Source organism: Pantherophis guttatus, chromosome 1 (genome assembly GCF_059756535.1).
Source record: "Pantherophis guttatus breed Tessera chromosome 1, ASM5975653v1, whole genome shotgun sequence".
Lineage (NCBI taxonomy): Eukaryota > Metazoa > Chordata > Lepidosauria > Squamata > Colubridae > Pantherophis > Pantherophis guttatus.
The window spans coordinates 255,739,218-255,766,631 of NC_142063.1; the positions used below are offsets into that span (position 1 = coordinate 255,739,218).

The 27,414-nt window shown below is 38.1% G+C and overlaps 1 protein-coding gene across 8 annotated transcripts in view; it reads left to right on the forward strand.

The window, feature by feature from the left end:
* The window catches only part of LAMA2 (laminin subunit alpha 2), a 437,012-nt gene that overhangs the window by 320,783 nt on the left and 88,815 nt on the right, over positions 1–27,414 (forward strand). For all 8 annotated transcript variants that reach the window (XM_060692226.2, XM_060692227.2, XM_087882793.1 and 5 more), the window contains 8 exons: positions 6,057–6,199; positions 7,124–7,222; positions 13,509–13,620; positions 16,374–16,536; positions 18,174–18,384; positions 22,863–22,979; positions 25,553–25,716; positions 26,829–26,967. In XM_060692226.2, coding sequence (XP_060548209.2) covers positions 6,057–6,199; positions 7,124–7,222; positions 13,509–13,620; positions 16,374–16,536; positions 18,174–18,384; positions 22,863–22,979; positions 25,553–25,716; positions 26,829–26,967 — 1,148 coding nt within the window. The remainder of the gene's footprint in view (positions 1–6,056; positions 6,200–7,123; positions 7,223–13,508; positions 13,621–16,373; positions 16,537–18,173; positions 18,385–22,862; positions 22,980–25,552; positions 25,717–26,828; positions 26,968–27,414) is intronic.

The following is a 27,414-nucleotide window of genomic DNA, read 5'->3' on the forward strand; positions in this document are numbered from 1 at the left end:
TCTTTAGTAGACTCCAGATTAAAATTCTGGAATATTTTCCACAACAAAACAGGGATATGGTATGGTGGTTTCAGTCATAAAAATATGTACAGATCAGAATTAGGCAAATTTTAGAGTACAGGTAGTCCTCATCTTGCAAACACATTTGGAACCAGAATTTCTGTTGCTAAGCAAGTCAATTGTTAAGTGAGTCATGTCCAATTTTATGACCTTTTTGGCCATGACTATTAACCAAATCACCACAGTTTTTAAATGAACTTGGCTTACACCATTTACTTTGCTTGTTGAAAACTAGCTGAGAAGGTCACATATAATGATCACATGACCCCAGGATGCTGCAACCATTGTAAATACATGCCAGTTTCCAGGTGCCCAAATTTTGATCACATGAAGATTGGGATGCTGCAATGGTCATAACTGTGAAGAAGAGTTCTAATTCACTTTTGTAAAAAAGATTTGTGCTATTGTAACTGATAAATGGTCGCTGAACAAGTGGTTCTTAGTTAAGGACTACCTCTATCAGGCATGTCTACTACTAACACTAAAATATCATCTTTAAAAACTCTGATTTCCAGAATTGAGTGCATGTGTATGTGAGAGAAAATATTGCATGCATTATTAAAAGTAAACAAAACTGTAAATTATAATACCTGTAATCATTAGTCAAAGAAGGAGGAAATTTATTTTGCTAAGGCAGCTAATCAAGGCTTCTCTTCCTTGCCATCCTTACATTCCACCTGCTTCACAGGGAACAGTTCTCTCAAGTCAAATACATTGATTATATAGACAAGCGACTTGCAAGTTTTTAAACAGAAGGGTGATTGTTAGCTTTCTACTACATTTAAACTCATGATGTTGTATTAGCTTCTGTAACATAGATGCATACATGGTATTTTAAGATTAGATAGATGATGGATGGATGAATGGATGGAGAGGAGAGGAGAGGAGAGGAGAGGAGAGGAGAGGAGAGGAGAGGAGAGGAGAGGCAGGCATACAATCCAACATACCAACAATTTATCCAAAACTACCAAAAGAAACAATTATGATATTCCTGAGCTCTCAAAGGCATGTACTGTAATGTCTCAATAATCTTCAATACTGCAAGCATGCTTCAGCTCAGGGTTATCAAACTCAAGGCCCACAGGCCAGATTCAGCCTGCAGGATGCTCAGATCTGGCTCATGGGGCCAACCTGGAAACAGTGAAGGACTGGCCCATAGCCTCTGCCAGCGAAAACACGCCCCTCTCGAGCTCCGTTTTCACTGGCAGAGGGTTGCAGGAGGTCATTGCAGTTGAAAATGAACCTCATGAGGGCCGCAGGAGGCCCTCTCGAGCTCTGTTTCCGCTGGCAGAGGGTTGCAAGAAGCCATTGCAGCCAAAAACACAGCACGGGAGCCTGTTTTCGTTGGGAGAGCGCTTGGGCCACCACAGGTATCCCCGACACGAGTGATGTTGAGCTGTCCACGCCCAACCTGTCCACGTCCACCCCGGCCCCCAAGGTCAAACACAACCCTCATGCGGCCCTCATTGAAATCGAGTTTGACACCCCTGCTTTAGCTCAAGAAAGTTCACCTTTAAAGTAGGCTTGAAGTGTTCTTTGTTTTCAGTTAACAAATTTTCCACCAACAAAATGTCCTCCAACCCTAAAGGTAGGAGGGGGGCAACTCTTGTATTGCTTTTGAATCCTTCTGCAAGACCTCAAAACCTTCTTCAAAGCAAACTTTGGGGAATTTGAGGAAGAGAGAAAGGGTCTCAAGCAATCATCTGCTTAGGAAATACTTAATTTCATCCAGTGTGCTTCCAATTAAAGCCTTGCTGAAATGCTGCATGGTTTTTGCTTTTCTCCATGAATAACTGTAATCATCTTGGCTATAATGCTGTATTTGTTAGCAGTGAACACTAATTCTTACTGACAGTTTTATAGACTAAACTGTGGTGATATTTAGTCATGTATAAATTATATAATTATCATTTTGTAACATTTCCATTGCTCCAGTTTAATCCAGTCTTTGAGTAACTTCACCTTGTCTCTTTTATTAAAGAAGGGACAATAATGTGTCTCCTCTTTTCAATTCAATTTTCAACCCAGAGATATTAATTCATGCTAAATGTTCATAGACCATATAACAGGAAACAGTTATTTGTTAATTTCGAGTATTTTCATGTCTTTATAAGCAATTCAGGTTTTTTTATCATGCTGAATTAAGTTGGTTTTCATTTGCATCCCTTTTTATAGTATTTATTGTCTACTGCCTTGAGTTTAAATAGAAAAAAAAAAGTAAAACCAGGAAATCTAATAGTATGTTGCTATTTGCTAATTTAGTACAACAAATTATTCCTTTTTGGTTTTTTTCAAAATCTAGGCCTTTCTGCTATTTATTTGATTAATAGTCCCTGAACATCTACCTAACAAAACTGCACCATTCCTTGACCAGCAAGTAGATGTTATGTAAAATTCACAACTTGGTGTAAATCCTTATGTTAGACATGGAAACATACTTTCTGTTTGTGTTATAAAGAGAACATAAGAAAACTTATATCACTAACAGATTTTTCAGATATGCATACATAAATGAGAAAATATTGCCTTCTTGCTTACAATTATGATGTAGCAACAAGCAACAAATCAGTAATGGAGAGCATTTATTTATTTATTTATTTATTGGTTCGATTTATATGCCGCCCTTCTCCGGAGACTCAGGGCAGCTTACAATGCGTTAAGCAATAGCCTTCATACTTTTGTATATACCTGCTCAGTAGGGCTTTTGGGCCCCCCTAAGCGGTATTCTTTTTTATACAAAGTCAATTTATTGCCCCCACAATCCGGGTCGTCATTTTACCTACCTCGAAAGGATGGAAGGTTGAGTCAACCTTGAGCCTGGTGAGATTTGAACTTGCAGTAATTGCAGGCAGCTGATGCTAGTTAACAGCACTTTAGTCTGCTGCGCCACCAAGGCTCTTGGTCAAGCATGGTGTGCAAGGCAAAAAAAAAGGAAAGGAAATAACTGAAAAGTAACTTCTCAGTGCTTCCTTGTACAATCCCCAACTGCCTTCTTGTTTCATTAAATCAATTTGTCTCTCCTCTAGTAATTTGCTTTGCCGTTTTATCTAGTTCTGCAGTTGAAATGTACTTTTCTGCACTGACCGAATCAACACATACCTGTTTTTAAAAGGAGAAAAATCTGTCCTAAATTTAAGTGGATATAAAATAGCACAAGATGGGATAAAAGTTCATTAAATATTGATTTGTAGGAATACATCTCTAACTGGATAAGGAACGTGGGCATGAAATGTACACAAGCACGCATGCAGGCAAACGGTTGCTTAAGATATAACCGTTTATGTCAAGATGCTTTTATATGTCATTCCCCTACTAGAAAGGGAACATGCAACTTTTCAAACTTGAACTGTACATGTAAGGATGAAAGTAACAGTCCAACAAATGGAAGTTGCACCCTTGTAATTTGTGGTAAGGCTTAGGGAGCCATGAGAATAACTATAATCTATTCAACCTTATTTTTTTAGATAAAGCTTTTTTCCCCTCTGTATCATTAAGAAATGTAGAATTACTGATCTTCTACTATGCTCAGTATTCATTTGAAGTTGCATGTTTAACATAGATAGTCCTCAACTTGTGACCTTAATGGAGCTTGCTCATTATGTTCATAAGTGGTGACAGCTGTAAAGTGGGTTATCATGCGACTGACTCTTATTTTATAACCTTTTCTGCAGAAGTCATTAAGTGAGTGCCACAGTTAAGTGAGCCCATTTTTCACTAGGGGACATTTTTTTGCAGAAAACCAGAAGTAAATGTCAGTTTTCAGCAAAAATATCATAAATTGTGGTTACTGCTGTATGCTGTACACAACCACAAATGCGGGCTACTTGCCAAGCGTCTGAAACACTGTCTTGTGACCATAACTTCAGAGTCAGGTCGTAAATACCTTTTGAGGAGTCCATCGTAACCTCAAACAGTCCAGTCATAAGTCAAGGACTACCTGAATTTTCTTTCTGGCCCAGTGACCGGGTTCAGATGATAATTAAATAAAATCATTAAATCTTTGCTATTTGGCAATAAATTAATCCCTGTATTAGTGGATTAATTGAAACGCCTTTTTGTTTTACCTGCTGCCTTCCTAACCCAGTCAGAGAAGAGGATGGCCTTGCCTGTTATGGGACGTGAAGATGCTGCATGCCAGAACAGGAGCAATTGGGATGAGGAGACTATTAGTTTTTTTGCTGGCCCACAGACGGATGGAGAACATTGCAAATGAACCATGGGGAAGAGCCTTTAGTGTCAAATTAAAGCTCTTTCATGAATCAGTTGGGTGCAAAGTAAGAATAGCCTTGAGTTATTAACATACTGTGGTAAATTGCAGATAAGGACAAGGCCGTAGGCAGTCATCTATAAATATGAAATTTGAATCACCAGAGAGGGAAGAATATCTAGAAAAAGACTTCTTTGATGATCATGTATCTTTTTTTTCTTTGTTTAAAAAGCTTATCGTTTCATCTTAATGAACAAGATTTCTTAGCACTCAGAGTGAGGAATTGAGAACTAACCAAGCATTGAATCATAGGCAATTCTTATTTTATTCAACATTTTAAATTTATTTTTTACTTATTTATTAAATTTCTGCACTGCCCAATTCACGTAAGTGATATATTCAAAGTAAGGAAAATATAATTTCCTGTTTAACCATTAGGCAGAATAATAATCTTTCTATGTAGAATGGAATTCCTACTTGAAGAAATCATACACATACCCAGAAGGCTAGCTGTTTATAATAGCTTTAAAGCACAGTTACTCATTGTTTAAAACTGCAACTTAAAACACAGTTATTTGTTGTATGTCTAAGTATTGTCAAAGTAATTCAGTAAGGTTGCCCATTAAAAACTTAGTGGATCAATAAATAGATAAATCACCACAAAAAACAAAGAGATGCTGATTAATTTAAATAAATCATAAACAAGAATGTAAACTAGGAGTTTATTAGCTTGTTTCTTGCAATCTTTACACACTAGCCTAGTTCATAAACCAGGCTTCATGACATGGTTTGTTTTGCTTTAACTTAGCATATTATTAAAATTTAACTACTTGATTGGATAGGATTGGATTTTGTCCTCTGAAGACCAAAAGGATCTGGTGATGTTAGAATGGTGAGCTAGCTTGTCTAGATAGTTTTTTGTGGATACTTATCAATTAAAAAATAATAATTGTGCAATCACCCTGCTTCACTGGATTTTGAGGATCAGACTTCATCGCCTTTTGTGTTTTCCTCCTTTCCTTTTTCTTACCCCAAAAATATTGCTAAGGAGAGAAAGGTGGAATCACATTGCAATTTAATAAGAAGATCTTTCCATCTGGAAATGTATGTTGAAATATGCATTATTCACTTACTACATATTCCCTAAATTATCCTGTTCCTTGTTCTATACATCAAGTTTCTGCACTCTGGTGCATAATTCCCTGCCTTGAGTGTCAAATATTACCAATATACTTCCTTAAAATGCTTCTATAATTATCTCTTCTTTGACTGGCATTGTTTCAATGGCTTTACCACTATTTCTAACCGTTACTCTCTAATTTAAATCTCTCTGTTAATACTGAAATATAATTGAAATGGGTCTTAAGTAACTATTAAATTAATTTGTTCAAATCTTCCCTTGCCCTTTGCCCTTCTATCCTTCTGATACTCCTCCTCACCCAAACTAAAGAAGATTTTAAGGTCTCTAGGCTGTGCAATGTCTATTGTGTTTGTTATTCTAAAAATTGTATATTGACCTCTTATCTAAAGAGTATTTTATGTCACATTGGCCTTCTCACTAGATCTGGACAATTTTATATCCATTTATCCAATCTACTAGAGACATCTTTTGTTTCTCCACCTTTTATTGCTCCATGAATTTTTAGAAACCAGTTACTGAATATTAGTGGCCTTATATTTTGGAGAATTTTATGTTATATTATAAAATGTTCTTCAGTTGAAATAAGAAGTATTTGCCTCAGATGTTGAACAGGCATAATTTTTTTTTTTTAATCCTCTTTTTCCACAGCTTGCGATGATGAGTGCACTGGTGTCCTTCTTCGTGACTTGGATCAGTTAAATCAGATGACTCTACATGTTAATCTTAGTGGACCACTTTATCCACCATATAAAATGCTTTATTCTTTTGAAAACACAACCCACGAATTAAAGGTATAATCAAGTCCATCAACGTGCTTTGGATCTCACATAGAAGCATTATTTTAATCAACATATATTATTGTGCTTAGATTTTAGCAAAACATGGGTTAATGGTTTAATTGCTTTAGCCATTATCATAATGAATTGATTTTTCAATTCTTCTGATTGAAGAAAATAACAGTATAAACAAAGCATAGAGGTACTGAAAATGTTGGGATTCATTGTTGGAATGTATTTTTCTGCAATAACTACAGCAGAATTCAGCCAGTAGAGGGCATTGTTTACAAGTTTGGATTTATGGTGTATACTGTATATACTTTATGTTCTTTTGTTTTAAATAGAGTTTACTGTTTCCTGCTACAGTTAAACAGTTAAGCAGTAAAGCACATGGTGACTGTACACTTTATTTGGTCTGTGGTGATATACGTATATATATATATATTATATATACACACATATACATACACACACAGAGAGAGAGAATTTCTAACGTAAAACAACCTGTCAAGCACCAGGGAAATCGGGATTCAGACAGTTCAAATGAATATTAAGATTTAGTGCAATCTTAAGCTCTCTACAAGAATCTGAGCTACTAAGATTCAAGGGAAATGCAAGGTGGGCTGGACTTAGATCACTTGTGGGTATGCAGGGACTTATGACTGATTTGACCCCTCCCTCAGGCTTAGCCTGGCCATTTCCTACATAACCTTTCTAACATGTAATATCTTTAAGCAGGCACTTTACATATTTAATAATGGTAGATTTAGCCATATGCATGTATGCTTTTTCTTCTGCATAAAGATATTCAGATAAATTATTTTCATATACACCATTACAGTAATTGAGATTAAGATGGAGCTTCATTCACCAGGCATACATTTTTCTACTAGTAGTATTGCACCCACAATGTAAATGTTCTTTTTTTTTCCTCTTCAGCATTTATTGTCACCTCAGCAAGCACCAGAAAGACTTCTTAATTTGGCACAGAAGAATTTAGATACTCTTGTGATAGAAATGGATGAATTGCTGACAAGGGTGAGTTTGACAAGCAAATAGCAAATAAATGAATTCTGAATTCATTTAAAATAATGGGATCTCATGACTTTGTCTCCACTTACTGGAGCCACATTCCATCTGTACTTTCTTTGTAATGTCTGTATGCAAGAAACACACAGGACAATGATGATATGATATTTTTTTAATGGATTGATTGATGAATTCAATACCAGCATTTGTGTGCCACCTACTTGAGAAACCCTAGGCTACTCCAGGGATAATTTAACAAAGACTTGTGGTAGTAGCCTTGGTGGCGCAGCGGACTAAAGTGCTGTTAAGTAGCACCTAGCTGCCTGCAATTACTGCGAGTTCAAATCTCACCAGGCTCAAGGTTGACTCAGCCTTCTATCCTTCCGATGTAGGTAAAATGAGGACCCGGATTGTGGGGGCAATAAACTGACTTTGTATAAAAAAGAACACCTCTTGGGGGGGGGCGAAAGCCCTAATAAGCAGGTATATACAAAAAGTATGAAGGCTATTGTTTAACGCATTGTAAACCGCCCTGAGTCTCCGGAGAAGGGCGGCATATAAATCGAACCAATAAATAAATAGTAGCATTGGAAGCTGTTGTACATCTCAGAAGAAAACATTTATAAAATTAAAAACTTTGATGAATTAACCAGCATCATGTCTATCTACTAATCCATCCATTCAAACCAGTATAAAGCAAGATGTGGAATCAAACTTCAAAAGGAAGGGAATATTGTCAGCTTATGAGTGTTCTGTCCCAGCCAGTGGTGGGTTTCAAAATTTTTTACTACCGGTTCTGTGGGTGTGGCTTAGTGGGCATGGCGTGGCTTGGTGGGCATGGCTTGGTGGCGTGACAGGAGAAGGATACTGTAAAATCTCCATTCCCACCCCACTCCGGGGGAAGGATACTGCAAAATCCCATTTCCTCCCGATCAGCTGGGACTTGGGAGGCAGAGAATAGATAGGGGTGGGGCCAATCAGAATTTTTACTACCAGTTCTCCGAACTACTCAAAATTCCCACTACCGGTTCTCCAGATCTGGTCAGAACCTGCTGAAACCCACCTCTCATTCCAGCTGACCAGTACAAAAGTATAAAACATAATAATTTGATCAGGACCCCATTAGGGCAGCAAAAATCCCCATCCACATTTCCAAAATATACTCTGTACATTTGCCTTGCTTGCAAGACAAAAACAAACATATAACTGAACAATTGCTCAAAGGAATAAGAAGCAAAGGTACCAACTTATAATTCTCTAGTTATCAGTAGTCGCAAAAAGGGATAAGGCTCTTTGGCAACTGCCTGATTCAAAACTCACTCTATTCCAAGCACGGTTCTCACAGTTTTATTTGTTTATTGAGATGAAATATCTATAGGTACAGGGATCTCAGAAAGTGAACTCTTTTCAACAGAACCAGCATATCTGATATCTCAGCACATTAGGGCATATTCTATATTCTATGATTTATTTCTCCGAGCCTTTCTTTGAAGAAAGGTCTGTGGTCTCTTCTCTGATAGTGATGAAGTTTTCAGCTGCTTGTTTACAGCTGGTTTCCTGAATTCTTTCTCTGTGGAGAAGCAACTTGGATGAAATAAATAAATTAAAATGCAGCTTATTTTCCAACCAAACACATTTCCCATTTGCTGAACCCATGCTTGTAGGTTGCAGGCAAAAAACATTCCAACCAATGATTACAGCCTGCTGGCATGTAAAAATGGCCAAAGTTGTCGATGGGGAAGGTAAGAGAGAAATAAATTGTCTTAGAGCAACTAAAAAGCGCCTCTTCATCCCCAGTTCTCCATAAAAAGAAAAAAAATAAATTACAAGCACATAAACTCATCTCTACACCATTCAAATACATTATGGGGCAAAGAGAAGCCATAGCAATAGCAATAGTACTTAGACTTATATACCACTTCACATATCAGCATATTGCCCCCAACAATCAGGGTCCTCATTTTACCAACCTCAAAAGGATGGAAGGCTGAGTCAACCTTGAGCTGGTGGGACTTGAACTGCCAAACTGCTGGCAGCCGGCAGTCAACAGAAGTAGCCTGCAGTACTGCATTCTAACCATTGTGCCACCACGGTTCAAGGTACAAAAGGTAGATTCTTATCAATTTCATTTCAGTTTCTCACTGGCCAAATCAGCTCACCTCAACCCTTGCTGTGTTTTACAGCGAGCGATGTGAATTTGTCTGACTATTTTTTAAAAAATGAGTTGCTGCAGGAGGATGAATTCATTGAAACTTTCCTCTTCAAGAGCCACGAAGAAAATATTATTTCATCTGAAACCCAAGAGATGGGAAATAGGGTTTGTCTAAAGTTCCCACCAAGAAGCTAGAAATCCCAGATAGTTGAGCTAGAAATTAATTTGTACAATGGCTGAATGCTGACAATGATGTGGGACCACATAAAGGGTGGGTTCTACTTACCTTTACTACCAGTTTGCATTGCACTTGCACGCACGTGCTCGCTTCGCGCATGTGTAGATCACCTATGATGACATCCGGGTCAGTGGGTGGAGCCTCCCGCTGGTCTTACTACCGGTTCTTGCGAACCAGTCCGAATTGGGGGCAACCCACCACTGGACCACATAACTCCAAAGTAGATTTTGTGGGCAGCTCAAAAGCCCTATGTGGAATGGCTCAATGCTGAAATGCACTTGGCTCTGGTATTCCTCCTTATAATGGCATAATTGAAAAAGAAAATACTCAAAGTGTATTTCCTTCCTAGAATATTTACTTCGGAATGAAACCCCTAGGACTATGCATCTCTTTCAAAAGATGTGCTTTGGAATGCAAAAGACCAGATTTCAAATAATTAAAGCAGCTGGAGTTTTTGCATGGCTGCTTTAGAAGTTGGATCGCATGGGGATAGGGCCAGGATTGTGGAAATGCTAGGCTACTGTGCCAGGTTACACTGGTTTTTAAACTTAATATGTTTTTTTTTCTTGAGCCTTCCTTTTATAATGAAGGTATTGGCTATTTTTATATCTCTGTGGACAAAAATTCTGTCAACAGTCAGCAAATTAAAATAAACGATGGCAATATGTCATATGCACTCTTCTATATATTTTTGTTAATCATAAAGTACCAAAATGAAATGTAGAAAGTGGGCTTATGTTTCGCATGTTTTAAGTTTTTTAATTTGTAATGCCATTTGTTTAAAAAGGAAGTGCAAAGAAATAATAAATTTTAATTTGTAACTCAACAAAGGCAAGCAGCAAGAGAAAAAATCCTGCATCAAAATCAAATCTCAGTTGTGATTTAGATCCTATCAAGCAAACCTCATTTAGAAAAGAGGGGTGAAAAGTCTGTTATTAAAACCTTTGTTTTCTGGAAGTAAAATCCTCCTGAGATGACACCTCTGCTGTTGGTTATTCTTTTCATTAGTTAAAAACTACAAACTTACAGAAACCAGAATTTTCATTAGTTACCAGGTAGAGGATTATATATCCATAGAAAGTCTGCCACCTAGTGATTAAAAAAAGAAAAACTGAACTGACTCACATTGATGAAATTTGGATGTTTGCTGGACAAACTCAAAATCCATATTGGACAATATGTTTATTCTGTGCATTCAAAAATGTCCAAGTATTGAAAATATCCCTGATCTCTTCATTAGGAAGCATGTTAGAAAAATCCTAGAAGAAAATAATGGATTAAGGAAAGGAAAAAAATGCTACTGTATTAAGTTGACAAAATCAGCATGGTCAGTATCTAAAGATGAAGTGTGATTCAACTGTCCAATTCCTTGGCTGAAGAAAACTTTAGGAGGTGAAAAAAAAATAATGATGATAAATGATACACAAGATAAATAGAAACCAATTTTGACACAGAGAATGGATCTTCGGAGAATAAAATGTTAGTTCTTCCTTCAATATACTATTTCCCTATATGGCTATATTTGTTTGGAAGAGACAGAAAATATTAGAACTGTACTATTTGAAGATTTAAATCCACACAGCCACTAGAAAAGAGATAAGAGTTTTTGTCTCTCTTTGTTATTGCTTAATGCTCAGATTTTTTTGGTCCAGATGTGGTACCCTATTTGCGTTTCCAAAAACAACCTATATTATTTTTATATTGTTTTTAATCATTTTTGTTAAATTCATTGTAGTAAAAAAAACTTTAAAAATATTTTAATAATCGATTTGAGTTAGTAAATTTATAATGTAACTAAATGATAATTTACCAATCTATGACTGGATTAGCTTATAATGGATTCCACGCACCAGGAATTAGGTCCCATAAAATATATTGGGCTCATTTCTATATCACTGTATTTATACATTATATTAAGGCAAAAGGTGTTCAGTTTAGATCTAATGTGTTATGTGAAGCCAGCAGTATATGGTTTATTCAATAAACAAAGGGCCACATTAATAATGTGAAGCCAGCCAATGAGGTTTCCTAGATCTGTATTGTATTGGCTAGTGGAAAGGAGAATCTTACCAATTTCCTTCTTCCCAGAGTTCTGTCTGATCATGTAGAAAAGTTTTAAGCTCCCCCCCCTCATTTGGCAAGACATCATAGAGGCCAAAGGGTCTCTAGGCATATAAAGTAATGTATTTCACTTTGCAGCTTCTCATGTTAATGTTCCCTTTACTATTGGAAACCAGCATGCACTGAGAGTTCAGAATCTCAGTGATATGGTATAATTTCAATATCATTTTATTTCCATATTTCTAACTGGTTGGATATCTATGATATGAACAATAGCAAAACAATCGCTCTCTAGACCAGGGATGTAAAACTAGATTTCATTGAGGGCCGCATCAAGGTTGTGTTTGGGGGCAGGGGGATGGCCGGGGGGGTGGCTAGCTCGATGTCACTTCTGACAGTGCCTGTGGTGGCCCAAGTGCTCTCACAGCAAAAACGGGCTCCCGAGCTCCATTTTCAGCTGTGACAACTGCCTGCAACCCTCTGCTAGTGAAAACAGAGTTTGGGAGGGTTGCCTGTAGCCCTTGTGAGTTCTGTTTTCAGCTGCAATGGCTTCCTGCAACCCTCTGCCAGTGAAAACAGAACTCGGGAGAGCCCCTCCCGAGCTCCGTTTTCCCTGACAGACACACTGCAGGCCAGTCCTTCACTGTTTCCAGGGTGGCCCCGCAGGCCAGATCTAAGCATCCCGATCCAGCCCCGGACCTTGAGTTTAACACTCCTGCTCTAGACCATGTTTTGTTTTGTACTTATATTCTTCCCAATACACCTGACAAATTAGATCCACTGGATATTGAGATCTTAACTTCCAGTGTCAAGGAGATTGCAGATTCAACATATCTGAGATTTATTTACTTCTCTAGCAATAAAATAATGAAAGGGGAATGGGGAAAATGTGAATTACTATTTTTGATCTGTCCCACAAAGGATGTATATAGAACTGTGATTTATATTGCAAAGTGGGAGGGTTTACTGTTGATAAATCACATGTGGGCATATGTCAGGTGCAAGAAGTCAGGAACCAGGATAGAGTTCAAAAGTACTATAAGTTTCTTTCATGCTACCTATATGACAGAATTCAGTGGTGTATAGCCATGCTGGCCACATGACCATGGAAAATGTCTTTGGACAATACTATCTCCTTCATCCCTCTGTCAAGAAATGGAGATGAGCACTGTGCCCTAGAGTCAGACATGACTTGACAAGGAAACTTTTACCATACAAGAATATGGACTACTAATGGTCAAGGAAATTTGTGAAGAGTCAAGGCACTTCAAGTGGGGCTTCAGTCTCTTATGGGAGCGTAGAGACTCCAAACTCATGATGTGTTTGACCCCATCCTCAGGCTCAGCCTGGTCATCTCATACAGTGTAGTAATATAAACAAATTATGAATTGTTCATTAAAACTACACTCAGAAGTGCTGCTTAAGTGTTCTTACAGTAACTAAGTGTCATGTAACACTAAAATCAATAGGACTGAAGTGCCTAATAAAATCCCAAGAGATCCATTATTTCAATTGGGACACCAATATTTTCATCAGATGTAGAGTCTTACATATTTAAGGGTGGGAATAACCCCCTTTTTTTATCCAGAATTCCTTTGTGTCCTATTCTTTCCAATGTGTGCTCCAAGAAATGAAAAATTGAGCCTGTGGTGGCCCCTTAATGATAGAAGTGGTTATAAAATGTAATTGTGTACTTGGGAAGAGTATGTGTCACTTCCAGTATATCTGATCAATAATTCATTGATCTCTTTTGCTTGAGGAAAGGTTTCCAAGTGTATTCAGACAGATGGAGTATCTCCTTGTCATGTTCATTAATTACACTTTTCTTTAATCTGTATTGCCAGGCGACCAAGGTGACAGCAGATGGGGAACAAACTGGACAGGATGCTAAGACAACTAATGAGAGAGCGAAGTCGCTTGGACAGCTCATCAAAGTCACCCTCCAGGCTGCAGAAGGTAAGAAAGAGAAAATGCCAGTGGTGTCTCGAGGAAAGGAAAGCAGCACATTTTTAAGAATAATTATATAAGACATTGAACAAGAGTTTTATAAAATGAGAGGATCGGTTGATTAAAATACTGGACTTTTGTGTTAAACTACAGGAACTATCGTCAAATAATTGCAGGCTTCCTGCAATCTGAGGAGGGTACTTTGTTGGTAAATTGGCAATTACGACCACAGAACAGCAGAAATTAAATGTTCTCCTTCAGGAACGTTTTTAGTCTAGAAGAATAGCTATTATGATTAAATAACTAATGGGTAATTTCTGCTTTGCTGTTGTTTATTTTCAACTCAGTGAAATTTTCATTTAAGGGGAGAAGAAAAAAAGCGCCGTGTAGTTTTAGTACTCTGCAAGGTGCATTAAGAGTACATTTTTAATTTCTCAAAATGGCTTTAAAAATACACTATTTCTTGCTGGGAACGAACATCTGCTTGCAAATGGATAGATATACATGCATCTTGAGACTCAGAAAATTATATCCCTAAAAGGAATTTTATTCCATGAACTTGAGAGTGCAATTGGGAATAGTAATTAGAAGGTATTAAGCAATATTTAGGGATTATAAAACACACTAAATAAAGAAGACCAGACAGATATAATTTTTATTGTAAACTTGATAGAACTGAGGTGTGATTCTTTTCCAGCAATGCTGAGTAAAGTACCTTCCACACAGAGGTGGGCTGCTACCAGTTCGTACCGGTTCTCCTGAACAGGATATTAATTTTCTGAGCAGTTCGGAGAACCGGTTATTGGAAGAAATCTTTTCCCACTTTACAGGGCTAATCCTGGAAGGGAGGCAGGAAGGAAACATTTTGGTATGCCTGTATTTCTAGCCTAATCCTTATCTTAATTGCCCTGATGCTTTAAGTGTTTTCAGAAACTGCCTCTGGGTTAAGCTTGTTACATTGTAAGCCTTACACCCAGAATTTATGTCTGTAGACTGAGCTTCTTCAGAGTGTCCCTCCCTGCCCCCCAACCCAGTTTTTTGTGGTACTTCTATTCCTGAGGCTTGACTTTCTTAAAGATGGTTAAAGGATTGTTTTAAGCTTTTTGGAATATACTTCCAACACGGCTGGAACAGTTATTTACAGAAGGTTTGGCATAGCCATAGAAGAAATGGCTGAGAGGCAGGATGCAAGCTTGGCATTGTCTGATTTTTTTTTACTGCCTTTCTGGGGGCATGTGATCTTTCCTTAAATCTGGATGATTACCTAAGGATATCTTGTGAGGTGAGTGAGACCAGCTGGTATCTTTAAGTGGTGCAAATGAATCTAATGATTGCTTCTCCTGGGTGGGAAACTGTGCTTTGTCAGTCCACTGAGCACAGGAGTCTCTTGTCTATGGGGATTCTTCAGTCATCCAGGTCATGGTTGTCCCAAAGGTGCTTTTTTCAAAAGGCAATTGGACTTTCTTGGTTTCCAGAAAGTGGGCAAGACACATGGTTGCTCACTGATAGTAAGTGGATCCTCTTTCCAATTTGTTTTAGTTTTCTCTCATGGTAATATGGCAGCATAGTAACATGGCACCAACTATAGAAAGTTAGCACCCACCCCTCTCCTAGAAGAATGAAATATTTTGAGAAATATTAAAAAGGAAGAATATATTTCCCTGAATGAGAAATGGAAAAACATGTTTTTTTAGAGGGAGAAAGCACCCCCCACCTTCCTTAATAGCCCACAGAAGATATCAGCAGTTAAGAGATAAAGAGATAGATATTCATAGGCAAAAATTCACTGCAGCAAGGTTTGAACAAAGGCAAAATGAGATTAGCCCTCACTCAAGATCTTAATTTGTTAATTTGTCTCTTTAGCTCTGCATTTTTTAGCCTAAATATGCCTACCCACTTTCTGGAGAGCTTCAATGACCTCTTTGCTAAAGGGTTTCGCTTTATGAGCAAGAGTAACTTCGCTGCTGATAGTTATCCTTGTATTTTAACTATTTTAATTCCTCAAGATGCTCTGGCAACCTGCCTGATTTGTAACTACGGGTTGCAGGTATTGCTGAGGAAAAGGAAGGTATTCAGACAGAATGGTTTAGGTTTCCATGACGGCTGTGATTCATTGATCTTCAGTGTGTATTCTCCCATTTCTAATCTAATGACTGGTATTTAGGGAAGCTTTTTGTAAGCAAAGAAGCTTTTTGTATTTTTGTACATGTAATCCTTGATTTACAACAGTTCATTTAGTGACCATTCAAAGTTACAAAGGCACTGAAAAAAGTGACATGACCATTTTTCACATTTACAACCATTACAGCATCCCCACGGTCATGAGAGGGTGGGCGAGGCGATGCCCACCTCGAAGTAAGTGACATCGAGTTGGCCACGCCCACCCAGACACACCCACCCAGCCAGTCATTAAGGTGGTTACTTAAAAAATTGCAGCCCACCACTGCTTGCATACATTATGCAACATTATCTGAAATAGTATAGATCTCTTGCTTGAGCAGGTGGCTGGACTAGAAGACCTCCAAGGTCCCTTCCATGTCTATTCTGATTGACTTGGATTGTACAAATAGGTTATGATCCCATATATGATGTCCAGTCCTGCTGTCTCTTTATTTATTATTGGAGTAATGGGACATAATTCCATTCCCATACATGAGGAATATCACAGGAACATTTCAATAAATGAAATGAAATCAAATGAATATGCTAAACATTATCTGCTTGCATTTTGTTGACATTCATAATTTGCCATCTTTCTGCAGGTGTAAATGATGATGCTTTAAAACTGAATGAGACACTTGGGATCCCAGACAAGGCACTTGACAAAAGCTTTCAAGAATTACAAAGTGAAGTTGACAAAATGATGGCAGAACTTAGGAAGAGAAAATTGGAAGTGCAAAAGGCAGTTGCTCAAGATGAATTAGAGTAAGTGGTAAAGGGGAAAATATAAATGAAATAATAGTTGATCTTATTATGTCTGTAATCAAATTTCCTTTCAGATTTAGGGGAAATTGAAATTTCAGTGGCAGTTTAAGACTTCAAATAAAGAACAGAAATTAGAATAACAAAAAAAAGTGTTATGTCTGTTTGAGAATAGCTATAATCACTTATCAGTAATATATATTACTAATATGTGTGTGTTTGTGTGTGAGAGATAGATAGATAGATAGATGGATGGATGGATGGATGGATGGATGGATGGATGGATGGATAGATAGATAGATAGATAGATAGATAGATAGATAGGCAGGCAGGCAGGCAGGCAGGCAGGCAGGCAGGCAGGCAGGCAAGCAGACAGACAGACAGACAGACACAGACAGACGGACATTATGGGACTGGAGACTAAAACATATGAAGAATGGTTGCAGGAATTGGGTAGGTCTAATCTAGTGAAAAGAATGTGAGAATATCTGTGGTGCGATGTTCCAATATCTGAGGGGCTGCCACACAGAATAGGGGATCAATTTATTTTCCAAAGCACCAGAAGGTAAGACAAGAAACAATGGATGGAAACTAATCAAGGAGTTAGAAGCAACCCGGAATTAAGGGAAAAAATCCTAATAGTAAGAACAAATAACCAGTGGAACAACTTACCTTCAGAAGTTGTGAGTGCTCCTTCCTGGCAGGCTTTTATGTAGAGACTGGACAGTCACTTTTCTGGAATGGTGTAGGGTGTCCTGCTTAGGCAGCTGGTTGGACTAGAAGGCTTCCCAGGTCCCTTCCAACTCTGTTATTCTACTATTAGTATACAAATTAATGCAGAAAGAGAGAAAAAATTCTCTCTCTCCTTCTCTTTCTCTCTCCCCTCCCTCCCTCCCTCCTTTCTCTCCTGGATCAATGGCATTGAGGCCTTAATATCCCCAGATTCTATCTATTTTGTACAGCTTTATTAATTTAGAAAAACATAACCAGCGTTTTCTTAGAGTTATTTTTATCCCTGAATTATGTTATATTTACAACTATTACCTCAAAAGTGAGTTTAGGAATACATTTTGGAACCATGAAGCCTGAGGAAACAACAGCTTTGGTCACCTCTATGAAAGGCTTCTTTTTAAAAACCACATAGATAAAAGTACTGAATTTAGAGAGTCCCTGGTGAAGTTGGCCACTGAAAATAGAAACTAGATCCGTCAGTCTGAGAATTTCAGCAGAAATGCAGAACTTTGCAGGTAAAATGACTTTCTGCTTCTGTGAATCACCATAAGGAGCCCAGAGGTTGAGATTAGTATACTTCAAAAGATCTCTGCTTTGAGCTTCATATTTACAACTTTTTTCTGTAACAGCCTGATTCACTACACAGTTCAAGATCCAATTAAGTCCAATGCATATATTTCTACCTTGAACTATTAATGATGTTATGCCTAAATCTGTCAGCAAGAGACAGGCTAAGGAGCTGTTTAGTACCTGCTAAAACCCATAAGCATTGCAAAGCAATATCATGAATGAAACATCATAATGGATAGCTGCATAAACTAAGTCCATTTTTAAACGCCTATCAGAAGGAGACAGCATGAGCAGAATGCAAGATCTATTATTCAACATTGTTTATGGTATGGTTGTAGGTCAGCAGAAGACCTCTTGAAGAACATGAACAAGCTATTTGTAGAGCCAAAGAAGAAAACCGAGGACCTGAAAAATGAAATCAAAGAGAAACTAGCAGACTACCATGATAAAATTGATGATGCTCTGAACCTGTTAAGAGAAGCAACTAATAAAATTCGGGAAGCAGACAGATTATCAGCAATCAACCAAAGAAACTTGACGGCAGTAGAGGTGAGTGTTGGTCATAAAGTCCCTTTTACAGACTTTTTTTCCATGTATAATCAGTCAGAGGTGACCTAAACAAGATAAGAAGCTTTATTTTCCAGTTAAAAATAAAGTCAAAATACGATGGATATAACTTGGTGAAATCTTTGATATATTATTTAAATTACTATTTGAAGTAAGTTACAGCAGCAAAATTGTTATTGAAATACGAAGAAAATGGAAAGAAATTCTAGTGACTAGTTCGTGGTTAATATATAATACATATAATGTATAGTAATTTAAATAAACTAAACCCCTTAGAGCCCTGAATAGCCATTACTTCATATTCTATGTTGATATTCTATTCACATGCACCCAGAGAAAGACAGTTAATCTTTAATATTAGTATGGCTACACTTTCTTTTCTCTCGTGCTCTCAAGTAAGGAATTAAAATGGGTACAGTATATGCAAATTCACATTATAAATCAAGCCATCATATATCTTTTGTAGTTAAGTGATGTAAATGATTTTCCTTGATTTGAATTTAATTGCCATGACTTGAAAGCACATTATACTGTACATTAACAAATGCTTAGCCATGACAGTAAGAGCAAAGTCAACCTCAAATGAAGATAAATGTGTTCAGTTTCTTGTTTATGTCTCACTCATGTTTTGCCTGAAGGCAAATATTAACCCAATGGTAGCAGTTTCCATAAATATGCTTCAAAGCTACATGGACTAACAGTCTAAAGGGTACTATTGCTTCTCAGTCAGCTCTTAAAGTAGGAAGAAGAAAATACTATTGTTACAGACACCCATACACACACAGAGAGAGAGGGGGGGGGAGGGAGGGAGGGAGAGAGAGGGACGGACAGAGAGGGAGAGAGAAAGGGAGGGAGGGAGAGAGAGAGAGAGAGAGACTGTATAGCGAGTGTGCCAAAGGTTAGGATCATAGGCCAATCACAATATATTTAATTAATTTTTTCAGAGAAAATGTTATTGTACTTGGGAATGTTCAAAGGTCATATATATCAAATGTGGAAGTGTTTAAAGGAAAATAGCAACCAGTCTGAATGTAATTTATACTATAATTTGTCTGTGGGGGCTAATTTTGGTTACAAATTGAATGCATACATACACATAGCACACAAATGTGTAGAAACATTTTTTTTTAATTTGAGTTTATGTGATTCCAATCAAAGCACACAAAAAATATCACTTAGATTTCTGGAATACTTTTTATCAAATGTCATAACGCCATGTTTCAAATCATGAAGATATACTTTTGTTGTTTAGGAGATTTTAGGGGTTTTTGACTTGTATGTATAAAATCTGCAGGAATTTCTTTTTTTCCTTTGTCTTGAAGAACGCTATTAAGCTTTGGGCAATTAAGGCTTAACACTGTTTAGAAATTATTTGGAAGAATTACTTTAGATTTTGTATAAACAAACCAGTTCTCTGCTGTTTATTAAAGCATGCAGTTTTTCTTTCTGGTTTCAGCCTCAACGTGAAAAAGGATATCACTGCTTTAATAAATTGAAACATTTAAAAAATGTATCTATAGTGCGTGTCTTAAAGTAGCTTGGAAGCCTGAATTATATCCAAAGCAGTTCTTCCAAGTCACTTTCAAATTGTCCAGTATTGTATTCATATCTAATTAAATGCAAATCAGTCCAGAGATAATAGTGTCCAATTTCTAGGGATCCCAAAATGGACCACTTATAATATTTAGTCAAAAATCAGAGGAATATGGCAGAGGCATGGTCAAAGCTGAGTAGGTATCAAGGTTTAGTCAAAAAACAAGAGAAGAAGCAAGAAAAGCCAGGCAGAGATTTTCCTCTGGAAATTAATTGCTCAGAGTAAGGTAATGTCTGTAAGGCTTTATCGATCTTGACCTATCAGTATAGGCTGCTTAAAATAAATGGACAAGGTTCAGAAATGGGACCATGAACATCAGCATCCATAGACATCTGCTTTGTCAATCTACAGGCTGTAAGGAAAATACCTCTATGTTTGGCAAGTAAATTTCCTTTAGCATCATTAGCTTTCTGATAAAGTGTTTTTGTAATAGGAAACATTGTAGAAGGTCTTTTTTTTAATTTTCTGGGTTTCTAATGCTGCTTCCATCTCTAAATAGCCTCCATATCCCACAACCATTAAAAAGATGTATAAATAAGAGTAGAATAGCAATCAGCATAACAAATAACAACATTCCTAATGAACTAGGGCATAATGGAAGTTCAATTAAATAAAATGTTCCACAGTAAGAGGTGACAACCTCATCATATATCAGCTGCCAAGGTCAGCAGAAACACACAGATTTTCATGACCTCCTTGAAGCTTAGGGTTGGGGGTTAGTTGGACTTCAATGGGAAGGTTGTTCCAGAGAAGGAGAATAGCCATTGAAAAGATCCACCTTTGTCCCTGTTGATGCCACTTGTGAAAGTTGATTCTCCTTGAAGTCAAGCTTGACTTCTGGAGACTTTAAATTTTATTTTTTAATTTCATCCCTCAGTTTAATCTTCTAAAACATGGTAAACTTTCCCAAAATTATATAGTTATATATTTTATCATAAAGTATAACTTGAAGACACACATTTCTTTATTTTCATATAAGGACTGGTTAAGGATTTAATGACAAAAAGGTGCATTGGTCCATGCAGATACAACACTTGTTTACTACTACTTAAACCAACACCTCTTTTCAAGATTGATGTATGGTAGTAGTCAGGGGTGGGTTCTAAATTTTTTTACTACCGGTTCTGTGGGCGTGGCTTATTTTGTGGGCATGGCTTGATGGTCATGTGACAATTCTTTAGGATTTAGCAGAGGTACTGGTCTACCAGGCTTTTAACTGCTTGCAGAGCTGTACCGGTCTACCCATTTGTTTTTGGAGGTACTGGTCTACCCATTTATTTTTGCAGGCATCGGTCTACTCATTTATTTTTGGAGGCACTGGTCTGTCCATTTATTTGTGCAGGCACCGGTCTACTCATTTGTTTTTGGAGGCACCGGTCTACCACCAAACTGCCTTTTACCACTGATCAGCTGTAGGGCGGCCCTTTGAAACCCCCGGCAAGAGTTTAAAAAGTTTTTTTCCTTATAGCCCATCATCTGGGACTCAGGAGGCAGCAATAGATTGGGGGTGGGGCCAAATAAAAGGTAAGAATTACATGGGGTGGGGGGGGCTGGGTGGGGGGGCAGAACTGGTTTGGTGATGTCATATCATCACCACTACCGGCTCGGCAGAACCAGGCCGAACCAGGAGGAACCCACCACTGGTAGTAGTGCGGGACAAGTGCACAATTCCTTGGAAAATGCAGCTTTTTTAGGAAGTTGCAGATAGATATTAGGTACAGATAGTCTTTGAGTTATAATAGCAATTGGGATTGGAATTTTCATCACTGTGATGTGGTTGTAAAACCCAACATCACATGACTGCACCACTTAGCAATGGCATTTCTACAGTTGCCCATTATTAAGTGAGGCTCATGGGCCATTAAATGAGCACTTCCTTGCAACTTCCTGCATGTTTCCAACAGCCAAAGTCAATAAGGAATCTGCCAAATTCCAGATGGCTTGCAAGCAGGCTGGCAGGCAAGTAAATGGATGCACAAGCGACCAGGGAAGCATAGCACAAACATCCTGGGGCTTGGGGTAGCTGCTGCTGGGTCGGGGAGGATATGATGGGGAAGTACAGCTTGAATGCAGCAAAGCTCAGGGAAGGCATGCAAGTGTGATTTATTTAAGCAATTTGTTGATGTAGCTAAAAGTACCCCACCTATGAGAATTAAAATGTAAATCTTGTTCTATGAACAAAATGCAAAACAATGCCTTTGCTAGTAAATTGGATATAAGTATGTGTCATATGTGTGTGTGTGTGTGTGTGTGTGTGTGTGTGTGTATAGTATAGAATAGAATAGAATAGAATAGAATAGAATAGAATAGAACAACTGAACTGAACTGAACTGAACTGAACTGAATTGAATTGAATTCTTTATTGTCCAAGTGTGATTGGACACATAAGGAATGTGTGTGTGTGTGTGTGTGTGTGTGTCTGTGTGTGTACACATACAAGGAATATATATATACAGATATACCATGTTTCCCCGAAAATAAGACCCTGTTTTATATTTTTGGGAAACCCGAAATAAGCGCTTGGCCTTATTTTCGGGGAGGTCTTATTATTTTGGGGCACATGGAACAAGATGGGGATCCTCTTGCCGTATTACCTCATTTCCAGCTCTGTCTCCCTAACCCTAACCAGAGGAAATGGCGAGGACTGGCTCTGCATGCATTTAAATATTTTCCAGGAGGGCTTATTATCTGGGGAGGGCTTATTTTGGGGAAACACGGTATATACATACATACATACATACATACATACATACATACATACATACATACATACATACACTAACCTATATCATCACCATCATCATCATGGAAATATGATGTTTTATTAATATGTAAAATCACAAGTGTTTCTATATTTTTCATATAGAAAAAGAAGCAAGCTATAGAAAATGGACGACAGGAAACTGAAAATACTCTAAGAGAAGGAAATGACATCCTTGGTGAAACTAATGAACTTGCAAATGGAATTAATTTGGCTGTGGAGGTAAAATGTGATATATGTTTTAAGGGCGGAGGCTATAATGCAGTGCAACATAAAAGAGAATCAGCAGGAAATAAAAAAAGATATAATTTGTATTTTCAGATAGACTAAGTAGTAGAGATACAGAGGATATGGCCATGCTAAATGTTTGTTAGAAGAGAAATGGAAACAAAAATCTCTTCCAAAGATTAAAATGACATGTTTGAATGGCAGGATTCCTTTATATTTGAATATGAGTAATTAATTACGGTAGCATATATTTTTGCAAATCGCATGTTTGTCTTTTTTAATGTAGTTGTGAAAAAATAACCTGATGGCTTTAATTTCCTGAGTATGTGAGATGCTCAATACCAAAAATAAAATCGGTCAAAAATGACCCTTGCAAATTAGATTTTGTAATTCAACTGTTACTTCAGAGATGCTAGGGAAAGGGAAGCATTTTCCTTGTAGAGGAAGGAAGCTGAAGATAATGCCACTAACCAATTGTTTAGGGAAGCAATGAACTTCCCTTCATTGATTGGAAAAATGTTTGGGATTCTTCAATGGTTATCTGGTACAAATTTCAATGAAGAAAAGTATGTTTCGCAATATCACAAGGCAAAACTCAACTTTTGTACCTGCATCAGACACAAGTATGTAAGTCCTGTGGCTGGTTTCATGATATATGTCAACATTTCCCCTGCTTTTCCTTCCATGTAGACACCTATGGATGTTTTAATTTGGCTTTAAGCATTTAAGTGATTGGTCATGATGTTCTCTTCCAGTCATTTGGTTCCATGGGTTTATAATTCTGCTATACTATCCCAAGAGTACTTGAGATGGGAGTGAGACAAGAATGCAGACTGGACCTGAGTAGCCTTTGTACCCATCCTAAAAGTCCATTCATTTTATTTCCTAGAGATAGAAGATGTTCTAATCATATTCAATTGTGTATGCTATTCCTCACTATGGGCCTTTTCGGACTTGCATTTAAGTGTGGGACCATGAAGGCAACTACTCTTTTTATCACATGGAAATAATGTTACTAGGTCAAGTTAGATTTTCAAAGCGCGAAACGTATTCTAAGTGCAACTTCAGGGGAAAGGGAGGAAATGCATGGGCACTTCATAAAGCTTTGCCTATGGACAGAGAGATGGACTATAGTGAAATGCCAGTTTCCCAGGAAGGAGGGAGCACAACCAGGATGGAGGATGAGAGAAGAGACAAAGCCCAAAATTGGCTTGGAGAAGGAGGAAGAGATTTAGGAAACCCATTCCCTAAAATCTTCCAGGGTGTATCCGTTAGGTTTAGAGCAGGGGTGAAATCCACTTACCTTTGCTACCGGTTCGCAAATGGGAGTGCTCGCACGCGACATCTCTGTATATGCGCAGGACCTTTTGCACATATGCAAAGCATCAAAAATGGGACATAGAATAGAACAGAATAGAATTTTTTTTTATTGACCAAGTGAGATTGGACACACAAGGAATTTGTCTTTGGTGCATATGCTCTCAGTGTACATAAAAGAAAAGATACGTTCATCAAGAATCATAAGGTACAACACTTAATGTTAACATGATGACATCTGGGCGGGTGGGCGAAGACTCCTGCCACCAGCATCCAGTTTGCCCAAGCCGGATAGAACCGGCTGCATTTCACTACTGGTTTAGAGTAGTATAGGTTAAATCTGGCAAGATTCTGTCTGTATGGTGTGAATAATTAAATAAATGAATTTTGGCTGGATTGCTCTATGTTATTCTAAGACAGGACATGACAGTAGCCTTTGTATCTATCCTAAAAATCAATTCATTTTATTTCCTGAGAGAGATGTTCTAATCATATTCATTGTATATGCTATTCCACATTAGGGCCTTTTCTGACTTGCTTTTAAGTATGGAACAAACATGTCCAGGCAACCCTTTGTTTTGCCCTGTTCTCACAATGTTGTCTCATTATATTTTGATGAAAGCCTTCAATTTTGCAAATGCCTCCTGCCTTAAAAGAGGGCAGCCTGTGTTCTCACAGTTCCATGTTAGATTGGTTTGTCTTTCTGATTCTAATCAGAAACAAATACTATGCACAGAGAATTGGTTCTGGAAAATTCATGAAGAACAGTTTTATCAATTATAATGTATTTCACAGCATGCTTTAGCTGAAGGCATAAGTTGATGGCATAATGAAATGTGCTTTTTCGCTAATGGGTTCCTCTCATAACTAATTGGGTAAATTACTTTTCATTATGCCTTTAAGCAAATAAAATCCAAGAAATATCATTTCAAATGTGACTGAGGTGAGAGTGCTGATGAAATAACAGTTTTGTATTAATTAACAAATCCCACTTTATATTCTGATAAGATCTGATTAGTTAAGTTTGTGAAGTCAAGAGGACTGTAAAAGTTCAGTTCAGCTTTGAGACCAAGCAGATGGAATCTTAAAACTAGAAATCTAAACTATAGGTGTCAACATTCTTTTAATGGAGGATAAAGCTCATTGATTCATTTCAGTATAATAGGAAAATAATCTTGTTACAAAAGGCTATAATTTCAGTGCTCAAACGCTTGGTTACTTAAACATACTTCTTTTTTTCTGCTTCTTAGAACATAGATAATATTAAGAACGAAATAGGCCCACTTTCAGTTGAGCTAAAGGGTAAAATAGATGATCTGTCTGGAAATATCAAAAATAAGAAGCTTCCAGAAAAGGTACTGCAGGCAGAAGCCCATGCTGCCCAGCTGAATGATTCATCTGCTATTTTGGATGGGTAAGTTGACAAGATCGTTATTTCACTTTCATTGACTCTAGAATTTGGTAGCTAGGAAAATAGAGGAAACATTTTCTCCTTTTTAATGTTTAATTAAACAGGTATCCTGAAACTCCATTATCATGATTGCGTAAGCTTTCCCAAGGCAAGATGGCAATGTCCCAATCTTCCCAAAGAAATAGACTGACTTTAGTTCTTTATAAATAGGGAAAAAGAATAAGAGGGGGAAAGAATTTCCAACAAAATTAAATCCTTCAAACTTTGGAGTGTACAATCAATGATCCTTAGCATTAGATGAGTGTTTCATGTTGTGACATTGCAGTCTTCTTGTTCTATGGCCTAATTTCAATCATGTCAGGTTTGTTTTGTTTTGTTGGTGTTGTTTTTTTTTCCTGGCTAGAAGCAACTTGTAAGTTGAAAATCTGTGCATGTCTACACAAAAGAAAATCTGCCCGAGTCCTGTAGGGAATACCTATGTGCAAAAAGACATTAATACATATGGGTCTAGAACAGTGATGGTTAACCTTTTTGGTGCTGAGTGCCCAACACGCAAGCGTGTGTGCACAAATGCACGTGCATATGCCCCAATCCCCAAAATGCAATTTGAGCGCCCACCATGTATGCGCCCCCCCCCCGGACCTCATTTTGGCTTCCAGGTTGGTGCAGGTGGCTTTCCAGGCCCAAAACGGGGCATGGGGAGGACTCACGCAGTGCCCCTGCATCCCATTTTGGCTTCCAGATTGGTGGGGGTGGCAGAAATGGAGTAGAAAGGTAGGGCGCACTGGGGGGAATCTGCAGAAATTGGGGAAGGCACGGGTGGCAGAAATGGAGGAGAAAGGTAGGGTGTGCTGGGAGGAGAACCTGTGGAGATTGGGGAAGGCCCTGCCACCCACATATGCATGGCAGAGACCCGAAGACCTGTTGGTCGGCAGGAGGCACACACGCATGCGCGGTAAAGCTGGGCTGGGGCAACAGCTGGCATGCCTGCAGACATGGCTCTGTGCGCCACCTGTGGCATGCGTGCCATAGGTTCGCCATCACGGGTCTAGAATTAGCATCTGAAATTCCCCCTTGAGTTTTTACAAGTTGAATATATATGTTTTTCCTAACAGCATCCTTGATGAAGCTAAAAACCTCTCCTTCAATGCAACAATAGCTTTTAAGGCCTACAGCAATATCAAGGAGCATATTGAAGAAGCGGATGCAATTTCTAAAGATGCTAAAGCTCGTGCCAATGAAGCCATACAACTGGTAAGGAAAAATCTCTTGGACCTAAATGGAAGCCATTTTCTCAAATAATCTTCTTCAGTGCTTAGATACTAGTATTGTCTTTCTATTTCTCAGCCATTATTTATCATATACTATTATCATGCTCATTGATATAGGTTAGTGCAGGGGTCGGCAACCTTAAACACTCAAAGAGCCACAAAGGTCCTAACCAGAAGCCTTCCATTCAATTCTGGAACCAACTGGAGTCTGGTTCCCCCACCATAGAATCTCCTCCTAGCATGGCATCCTTTTTCCTCTGCCAACTGGAAGTCCGGTTCCCCCACTATAGAGTCTTTTCCTAGCGAGGTGTCCTTTTTCCTCTACCTGTCCTAACCGAAAGCCCTATCAATTATGGAGCCGACCGGCGACAGGGAGCCTCAGCAAAGTGATGAAAGAGCCACATGCGGCTCCAGAACTGCAGGTTGCTGA